Source organism: Cynocephalus volans, chromosome 5 (genome assembly GCF_027409185.1).
Source record: "Cynocephalus volans isolate mCynVol1 chromosome 5, mCynVol1.pri, whole genome shotgun sequence".
NCBI classification, from domain to species: Eukaryota; Metazoa; Chordata; class Mammalia; order Dermoptera; family Cynocephalidae; genus Cynocephalus; species Cynocephalus volans.
In genome coordinates, this window is record NC_084464.1 from 165,010,531 (window position 1) to 165,020,932 (window position 10,402).

Here is a 10,402-nt window from a genome sequence, read left to right on the forward strand (position 1 = left end):
CTTTCAAATAATGCTTCTGGGGAGAAAAGGTTTAAAAATATTGGGAAATATACCCCCAGGCAAAGGAAGGCAGAGGAAGGCGGCAGCCCCCAGGCCAGGACAGGAAATGCCTGCCCTGGGGAGATGCCCAAAATGAAATGACGTGTAGCCAGGTGCTTGCAGAGCCCTCGGCAACATCTCTGCTGTGGCCTTGGAAATCGGCCCATGGAGCTCAGAGCTGTCCTCAGGGCAACAGCCCACCTGGGGGACCCCTTTTTGAATGGAGCTGGAGAAGGTAGAGTAACCCAGTAGGATGGCGAGGTGGGGAACCTACTGGCCCAGGGGCTGGGTGGCGGGTCACGAGGAGGCTGGCCGGTGGCTGCGCTCACACCATGGTCATGACCTTCAGGGCTGCCGGCTGGAACCTGCGGATCTTCTTCTTCAGGGCCTTGGAGGCCTTGATGCGGCACAGTTTGGGCACGGGGGGCAGGGGCGGCCGCGGGCCAGCCGGGGCCCTTATAGGCTGCCGGGGGACCACCCCGGGCCAGGCCAGCTCCCTGGGGCCCACACCGCCACCCTGGACGGCACCCTCGGAGCTGGAGCCACTGGACTCCCGGTCCCCAAAGCGGTTGGCGGTGTGGTCGCTGGCCTCGTCCTCGCTGCTCTCAGCCAGGGCCGAGCGCTCCGAGCACCCCGACTCGCTCCCGGTGCAGGCGTCCTGGTGCACCAGCATCCGCTGGCTCGGGGTGCGCGGGCCACCTGCTCTGCGGGCCGGGGGCTCAGGGCGGCCAGGCGGGCGGGCCCTGGCGGAGATCTCCATGGCGGACTGCCACCTGCGCTGCTGCTTCCCAGCTGCCGGGCTCAGGACGGCCGGTCCAAAGGGGAACAGGGCTTGTGCTGATGCCTGGCAACTGTCCCGCCGGGTCACCACCAGGGGGACGAAGAAGGGCACGGGGTAGAGGGTGGACTCAGAGCAGGACCGCCCAGGAGCCACCCCGGCCAGGGTGGGCCTCCTCCTGAGCCCACCTCCCACCTGGGGCCTGTGGGAAGGGACCCACTCGGGGGCCAGCTGGGGGGCTATACGGGCACCCCTCTGTCTCTCTGGTGCCAGTAGCAGTGGCTGCTTCCCAAACCTCAGCACCTTGTCGCTGGCCCTCCTCTTGGTCCTCATAGCCTTTGTCTTGGGGTGGCCTGTTCTCAGCCTCACTGGGGAAGCTTCCCTAGCAGCAAAGGGCAGGAGGACAAAGTGACCTGAGGCCAGAGGTGGGCTCCCATTGTCTGTCCTCCTGGATGGCGACACAACTTTGCCTCGCCCACAGTCACAAGTCGGCAACTGGGCCTGGGAACAGGGAGAGGGCTGAGGCCCCTTCCCTGGAAGGCTGCTGGGGTGCTGGGTGCCCACAAGGGGCACAGGTCCCTGCTGCTCTGGGCTGTCCCCCCTGGTGTCCCTCCTCTGAGCTGTCCCTCCCAGGCCCTCTCTTTCTCGGGTGCAAACCAGCTTCTCAAGTTGACCACCAGTGTCCATTCTCTGGACACCCTGCTTTGGTGGTGATGGGGGTGCCTCACATCTTGGGGGTCCCTGCTCACCCACACTGCCTTTTGGGGGCATCCCTTGGCCCCGCAGACGCAGCAGCCTGTCAATATAAGCTCTGGCGGGGCCAGCTTCAAGGACTGATCCCATATGGATCCTGCTGAGACCTGTAGGGCCCAGAAGGGGTTTCCTGGGGGGCGAGAGGCCATTGCTGTGTGGTGCCTCCTTAGTCAGAGCAAACAGGGGGCTCTGCAAAGCCACGGCGTGCAGGGGGCTGGGGTACGGGTACACCTCCCTGCCGCCCTTGGACACCAGGTCACGCTGATACTTGGGGTCGAGCACGTAGGACAGGGTGTCTGTTCCCTGGCTGAGGAAGGAGGTGGGCTTGGGGTCTGCGCTGGATCTCTGGAGCTCTGTATCAGCTGGCAGGACTCTGTCCAGGTCACCTAGGAATGAGGAGATGAACAGTGCATATGCCAGTAAGAATTTAAGGTGCTGTTGGTTTCGTTTTGCCCGTGGCACCAGCAGGGGAGCTCCGCTCACTTACTGCTCCGAGGAGCTCAGATGGCCGGCTGGAGCCAGCAGTGACCCAGCCGCTTGCACTGGCCGCTTACACGAGGCGTGGTAGGCTCAGTGCATCCGGCTGAGAGCATGTCAGTTCAGGGCCCGCACCTCTCCCAGCTCTGCAGCCGCCCACAGAGTCCACGTGGGGACTCTCACCAGGAAAAGACCAAATGGTTGTTACGAAACCAGGTCTTGTATTAGAAAGAAAATGGGACCTGAAATGACAACTTTCCTTTTCGGACAGTCTGAAGACAACTAAAGTTCTTCCCGAGGCCCAGAGTGGAATCCAAGTGATCGCTATTCACAGACAGCATTCACTCTCCAGACACGAACAGATCGAGGGTTTTTGAAGGATCTTATTTAACTTTCTGATGTCCATTTTAAATAAGAAGAATGCTTTTTATTAGAATAGCCTCGCTATCACGCACTGAGCAAGTATTTGATGTCTACCTTCATCTGAAAAGACTGAAAGGCCTGCAGGAGGTGCCCGGTGGCATTAGTCTGGTTGGTGCCTGCAGAGTGCATTCCATGGGGATGCAGGGGGATCTCCCTGCTGTCCTTGGAAGGGCTGGGTGGGGTTGCACTCTGCCCTTGTCCCCCACAGGCCTCAGGTGAGACCCCCACCCCTTTCTGGCTGTCCCTCACCTGTAGACACCGGCCTGGGCCTGAATGTGCCCCGCGTCCAGCCTGCATCCACTATGCTGCCCAGGGGCCTGCTGCCCTCCTCAGTTGCCTGGGGTCTCCATGCTGGCACAGTGGTCTCATCAGCTGACCGGGGTCGCCAGTCCCCCGTGCTGGGCCTGGCCTTGGGGGGCTGGGCCACAGGCAGCAAACTGCCCTGGGAAGGGCAGATGTGGTCACTGCAGACAGAGGCGCACGAGGTGGACAGGGAGCAGGAGCCAGCATCACTCAGCTCGTAAAATCCTGGACAGAAGAGACGGGAGGTGAGTGCACACCCAGAAGGTGGATGCCCACCCTGAGGAGCCCCAGGACCCCTGCTCGCTTCTGCTTGCCATGGCATGGGGGGCGGGACTGAGAGAGCCCCTGAGCCAAGGCTGCAGGGAGGCTGTGGGATGTTGTGGACGACACGGGCCTGGGAGAGCAGGGCCCTAGGCGGAAATGTTCAGGTTTCTTCCCAGGAAGTGTCTGCATTGGTCAGTGGGTGGGCTGGAACTCTGTCACCCCCACCCTTCCTTGGTAGGTGGCTGGTTTAGCTCTGCATGGCTGTGGCCTGGCTGAGAGAGGCCTCTTCCGCCAGCCACAGCCCCTTCAGGACTGGCCTTGAAATCCCTCTCTTCCCCTCCTGCTTCCTGCCAAGTCAGCCTGAGGCAGCATCAGAGAAGGGAGCAATTTAGGGGGGTCCTTCAGCCCCTGTGCATGCTAGAGAAATAACACAACCTAGACTATTATGGGGTTTTGCAAACCAAAAATAAGGAAGAAACAGCAGACAATGCATGAGCACGCTGTCTCCCAGGCTGCCATCTGATCCGGGTTCTGACCAGTGTGATTGATCTGGAGAGAGAAACTTTGTTTCCAAGTGTTGCTTGAAGAATGTTAGATAAAAAGCAAAAGGAACCAGGACCACAGACCTCAGCAATGACTGTAAGTATCTCTTGCTGTGCCCTTTAAAATGGGGCACATGGGGTGGCATGGGAGGAAACAGATTCCTTATCATCTTTCCTGACAAATTATGCAGATTTTACACCAATTTAAACCCATAGATTTAAAAACACATATTTCTGTGGCCCATAAAGTGGTTATTTACAATCTCCATGTTCATCCAGCATAATCAGAACTGACAATCTGTCTCTGTCCAGAAAGAGATGAGAAATGCATGGGATTTTTCCGCATCAAAAGCAACACTTTTCCAACTAAAAACAAGAATATATATACATATATAAACATGCTCCTTTAAAAAAATACAGTTAAATGAAAGCATTTCGTTCTCAGTATCCCTCAATGATGTTTGCTTTTTCCAGGCTTATCTACAGCCTCGCAACTTTCAGACCAGCCTGAGAAAGCAGGCGGGGGCCCTGCTCCCAACTCCAGACCCCAAGAGCATTGCCACTTGAAGAACAGGGAGCTGGACCGCGTCCCTGCACAAATGCCGCCCTGTCCATGGGTGCACCGAGGGCAGCAGGAGGTACCTGAGCTGGGCCTGCTGTCGCTGTCTGGGGCCTCGCCCGCCGACCGGCACACGCCCAACTGCAGAGCGCTAATCTGCTGGTCCAGCTGGTCCAAGTGTGTCTTCAGACCAGCGTCCTGCTGTCTCAGCCGGGACTGCGAAGGGAGAGGGTGAGAAATAAACATGCTGCAAGCATGGACCTCAAGACCTGAGCTCGACGGGGTGCAAATGTGCCACTACGGACACACTTCATGCTCCAAACGCCCACTTGAAACACATCTCCTCAATCTGACAGCCGCTTCTGCCTCACGGAGGCACTTTCCCTGCTCTATGGGCACAGAAAGAAAATAAAGTCTCTTCCCTCTCCCATGGGTTTTTTCTCTAGTCACAGACTATTTATCTGCAATTTTCTATTAGACGTGCCTCTATACGGACGCAGAATAACACAGCTCAGGAGAGTGAAATCAGGATCAAAAACGTCACAGAACAGCACCTGCTCCTGCCGGTACCACAGTGACACTGTCACGGTTGATTTCGCTCTGTTTTCCAGTCCATGCAAGATTTTACTCCCATGCCCACGCTCCTCCCGTCTCCTGTCTTGGGTCACCATATTCTCTCACCAGCTGCCCCAGGTTGGTGGCTCCGGGGCGGTGCTGACCTTCGACTTTATGAGGGGGTGAGAAAGAAAAAGGCCTCCCTTTCTGTGGATCAACTCCCTTCTCCATCCCTGGTATTACAAGCAGCGTCTCGCACTGTGGCAGGTTTTGGTAAAGACATCAGGGAAGAGGCTCCCTGCAAGGGGAAAGGGCGCTGCAGGAGATGGGAACATGGGCTTTGCCTGGGAAAGGTGCGGCCTGGACATCCACCTTCACAGCTCTGCCCCGGGACGCTGCACCTCCCGACCTCAGCTGCCCCAACTCTAAAATGGGTTCTTATGAGTGTTAACCACACATCTGTGTGTGTGTGTGTGTGTGTGTGTGTGTGTAAAATGGGCGCGATATATATACACACACACATAAATAACATACATGTAAGACTTGCACTGAGTGTTTAATAAATGACAATTTCTTTCTTTCAATTATAAAACTTCACCCTGTTTTCAGATTCACTGCATAAATTTCTTGTTTTGATTAATGATTAAACTTAAGGCAAATAATTAATGAATGTAATTATGTGGTTTGTCCTGTTTAAGAAAGTGATTGATTACATTTCAAATTTGGACATAGGAAATGAGGAATTCCCCTAAGCCCCAAATTATGGACTCAGGGAAATTATGGCAGTAATTTCAATAATATGAGAAATCATTAGAAGAGAAAAGCAGGTAGCAATACCATAATGATTTTCCTAACAGGAAATTATTGTGAAGAGAATAACGTCTCTGTGCAGAGAATAACGTCTGCACAGATTTTTCAAACCTGGGTGACTGACATCACGAGGGGTGAGGGGAGTCGGATGCCTGGCCCTGGCCCAGCCTGGCACCATGTGGGTGCAGGACAGCTCGTCCATGACCCCAGGCAGGGTCTCGGGACAACTTCCATGGTTTGCACAGTAACCGAGTACTAAAGCCATAAGACGATCTGTAAATGTGAACATTGCAAACACCAGTCCTGAATTTAACCAGAACGTTTTGCTCCCAGAACCACCAGACGAGCCTAAACAGACTGGCTTCTTACCCTGCACGTGTTTACAAAGGTAAAACGTCACCCAAGTGAACAACACTACCAGAAAAAGCCAGTGCAGCATGGAGAGATAGTCTCAGTCCAGTCACCATCTAAGTAAAAACTGCACTTAGATTCACACAAAGGAGCCAGTGTGTATTCTCAACTGCAAATGATTTTTTTCTTTTCCTGTCATAAAACAAAACCATGACACCAACAGAAAATTTTCTATGTTAGAAGACAATTCACTGTTTAAGAACATCTGTTTGGCTGCTGGCTTCTCTCCCAAATCACGGTTTTCTCTGTCTTCTGAAGGTGGAGGCCCCTCCGAACCCCCCACTGGCTCCTTCCCTCCATCTGCAGCCCCCTCCAAAAAAAAAAAAAAAAAATATTGCCCTGTGTGTTTGTGTTGGGGTTAATTGCTTTGTGATTAATGTTTGCCAGCAGGCCTTCAGTTGCTGGCTTCTGATTAATGGTCGAGGGGCCACAGGACGCAAGGGGCTCTCAGGTATTCACAGATTATTTACTACATGCTCAGGACCTGTCTGCTGGTCCACAGGACTGCGCCATTCAGGATTTCTACAACCCTTCTGAACCCTTCCTATTGTCCCTAACTGGGCTGTTATGTTCCTGTGCTTTTCATTAACTCTTTCTTTGTGTCGAACTTTGTGTTCATAGTCAAAAGTCACTATGTGACCAGGATCGAGTGCAGTCTGCTGCCAAGCCAGCCCCAGAGTGCCAGTCTCCATGCATTTCTGCAGGCAGACCGACTCCACCACAGTGAGCAGCCCTGGGGCCACCTCAGGCCTCCCCTCCGCTCTGCAAGTCTTCGGGCTCACTTCAGGATGGTGTTTCTCAAGGTGAATTCTGGGTGCACTTGTGTCAAAATCCCCTGAAGATGGGTAAGGGGTAGGGGTCTCCTGTGAGGCCCACAGCAAGGTCCCAGGTGGGAGGTCTGTGATGTGTACCTGCAGATCCCAGGCTCTGTGCCCCCCACGCGCCCAGACTCTGGCCAAGGAACCTACAATTGAGCAAGACTCTCCAGGACCACAGAAGTTTCTTATGAACACAGAATGGTTTGAGAACTTCTATTCCAGGGGGAGCCAGGACAAACAAAAATACTTAGCTGATCCCTTTCTTTGAAATGCTTGCTTTATATACCACAAGAGAATGATCTGATTTCTGTTTGCTTTGTTTCCCCCATCGACAATTCAGCTTTCCAGAAACTGCAGAACCTTTATGGCTATCCAGAGGACAAAAGTGAAAAATGCCCTGAAGTTCAGGATACAGAGATGGTATCTACAACACCTCCTTTCTTTCCTTGAAAGCTAAGAATGTACAAAGGAAACATTTTATGCATGAATTCCATGGCTGTCACCTCTGTCCTCGAGGGGGCAAATGTTACCACCTAAGCTTAAAAGAGGTCCATCAATCAATAGCCAAGGGGCCCCAGGTTCACAGATTGGGCTCATGGATAACAAGCATTACTGACTGAGCATGAGGAAGAGCACAGGAAGCCTTGTGGGGCCCGCGGGTGCCTGGCCCTGACCTTGGGCGAGTTCTCTCTGCTGCCCTTTTTTCCTGGGTGTTCACAAAGCAGCGAGCACAGTCGTCCAAGGAAAACACCAGGCATCATGTTTACAGCTGCACAATCACACCCACAGCTTGCTCTTGTGGCGTTCGACGCTGGAACCTGCCCGTGGAAAGGAACTGTTGCAAGCTGCCACTTTTAGAACAAGTCGTGACCCGCAAAATCAGCAACCTGGAAATTCTTCAGGATGAGATTTCATCGCTGAATACCCATGGCCCTTTCTTTGCTTCCCACGTGAGGACACCCCCACTGACGCAGCAGCACATGGTAGGGGACGGCCTTCTCAGACCACTCTCAGGCACGGACTGCCAGGGCTGGACGAAGCCTTCCTATTCAAAAGTTGTTGAGGACTCAATGCTGTGAAAGTGGAAATGCCAACCACTTCTTGGGGAATGACAAATTTCCTTGAAATCATGACCAAGTAAGCAGAGTCAGCTCAGCCCGCCTGGCCAGACAGACCAGAGTGCTCGGCTCGGGGGAACAGGCATTTCATCAGCTCAGAAATCTACAAGGAGATCCTGCAGACTGAAATCATCTTCCCTTCTGCTCCAGCAATAAGTCACTCGTGTTTTTATTCAACAAAATCTCACTAAGCACCTACAGCTGCGCTCTTTTGTGACTTTTCACAGGGCAGTTGGAAGGGCACAGCACTTTCAGATAATGTGCTCAATGCCGAATGCTGTGTTCCTGACAACAGCTGAAATCCCTAGAAATGCTCCAGCTCATTCCCACTTGAGAATTCCTGCAGGGCAAAGCTGCTGAGGGTCAGATAAACGTTCTTCCTGTATTCACACCTGGATAATGAGTGATGGCCAGGTGAACACCAGGGTGTGGGGGAGGGGCGCCCTGAGTTAACCGCGAGTTAGCGGAGTGTGTCACCATGCTGGCATCCTGGCGACTAACGCCTCTTGACTGCATTCTCCTTCATAGAACTAGTATCACCCCTAATGCTTTTCCTGTAAGAAAAATGCAGAAGTGCTCAGTGCTGGCTGATGTCACACAAACTCAATTACTCTCCTCTTTTGATCACATAATCCACTCAAGAACAAAGTTAAGACAAAGTCTGCGTGTTCCTTCTGGTCCCCACATAAAAAAAAAAAAATTAAACAAAAAACCTGTTTGATCTTCCAAAAGGCTACTTGTAATTAGAGGTGAGCACTCACGGGTTTGATTTGTACATTACTTACGCCAAGTTAATCATCAACTGTGTTCCTACCCCCTTGACCCAACCGTTCACGCCAGCATGCCAGCAGCTCCTCCGTCACATACGTGCAACTGTCTGCAGACTATCGTGTGCCTAGTTGAGGTCTTGCAGAAGGTAAGATTGTGTCTGGCTGCAAATGCACAAACAACCCGACCACAAGGCACGCAGGTTCTGCTCACTGCCAGCTACATCCCTGTCCCGTCCCTCTCCCAGGCAGCAGCTGATTCACTCACAGAGCGAGAGGCTGCGGGAGTCGGGGTCCAGGTTATTCCCACCCCTTCTTCCACCTCTGTCTTCGACTGTATGGGGAGCAATCAGGAATCCCGGGAGCCATGTCCAGACACTGGACCTCCCGATTGATTCTTTAGTCCAGAAGCATTTACTAGATTAACAACACGACTGAGAGAAGCTGATCATTGCTGCAGCTTCATCGGGGCAACTTTTAGAAAACAGCAACTTTTAACAGAACAGACTTGAATTTCTAATGTAAAAGAAATTCCACTTTACAGTAACAGAGGTCGGTCACTCATGCATCTTTCTGCAGCATTAAAACAAAACAAAACACACACCGGAGTTCTGCAAAAACTCTTTTGAGTTGTTTCCAATAAGTTAAATGAAATCATCCATCGGAGTAATAACCACAGGAGAAGTAACTGGAATATCTTCCACTGTACACAGAGGAACCGGCGTTTGGAGGGGCCCAGGCAGCCCTGAGAAAGACAATGGCAGAGAAAGCACGAAGGGTTCCCCTCTCCCAGCGCCTCTGAGCAGAGGACACACCTCTTTTTACAGATCAGGTTACATTTTAAAGTTGAAGAAGCCACCATCAGATTTGTTACCATGACCCGACCCTATTCCACCTGACCGTATTGCTGAGGACAGGCGGCGGGGCCCTCTACACGCCAACCCTGTTGTCCCTAAACCAAAGCAGCAGGGACGACCTGGTACCCGGGAGTGTGATGCCAGCACCCCCACCCCAGGAGACTCCCGCCGGGGGAAATCGAGTCAGCGCACTCAGAACAGCGGTGCGACTGGAACAGGGACGCATCCCCGAGCCTGTCTGCGGCAGGGAGCAGGCGCGGGCGGGCGTGCCGTGTCCCTGGCCACTCCCGGGGTGGTGACCCGCCGCGCGCCGGCCGAGGCTCTAGGCAGCGGGCCTCCAGTCCCGACTCAGTCCGCAAGCACGTCCCTCCGTGGCCCCTGCAGCCCAGCGGCCCGCCCCACGCGCCCGGCCCGGTCCTCACCAGCTGCTCCTGCAGCGCGGCCAGCGCCGCCTCCAGCCGCAGCTCCTGGGCGCGGGGCCCGCGGGGGGCGGCGGGCGCGGGCGGCGGCGGCTGCATGGCCAGGGCGCCCTGCACCCGCGCCTGCTGCGTGGCGCGCAGCCCCTGCAGCTCCTGCAGCCCCGCGAGCGCCGCGCGCAGCCTCGCGCCCACCCTGCGGCGGTCCCAGCCCGCGGGCCCCGCGGGGCCGCCCGGCGCCCACATCCCGCGCGCCGGGGCCGGGGCCTGCCGAGCCTCCCGGAGCCGCCGCCGCCGCCGCGCGTCCTCCGCGCCGCCTGTCCCCGCCCCGGCTCCGCAGGTCGCCCAGGTGGGGTGGGACCTGTCCCTGGCCGCGGAGGGCGGTGTCTGCGCACGCCCCGAGGTCGCAGCGGCCGCCCCCGGGCCCGCCCCGTCGGCCCAGCGGGGCCCCTCGCCGGCTGCGGGCTGGGCCGGGCGCCGCGGGACTCCGGGACCGGAGCCGGCGCGCTCCT

General features: G+C 55.1%; 1 protein-coding gene across 1 annotated transcript; it reads right to left on the minus strand.

The window, feature by feature from the left end:
- Window positions 1–252: 252 nt before the first annotated feature.
- On the minus strand, window positions 253–10,136 carry DACT2 (dishevelled binding antagonist of beta catenin 2). The gene is made up of 4 exons (XM_063098103.1): window positions 9,897–10,136; window positions 4,222–4,354; window positions 2,720–2,998; window positions 253–1,956 (listed from the first exon to the last, which is right to left on the minus strand). Exons 1-4 carry the CDS (start codon window positions 10,134–10,136, stop codon window positions 365–367), a joined length of 2,244 nt encoding a protein of 747 aa, XP_062954173.1. The 3' UTR covers window positions 253–364.
- Between the last annotated feature and the right edge of the window lie 266 nt (window positions 10,137–10,402).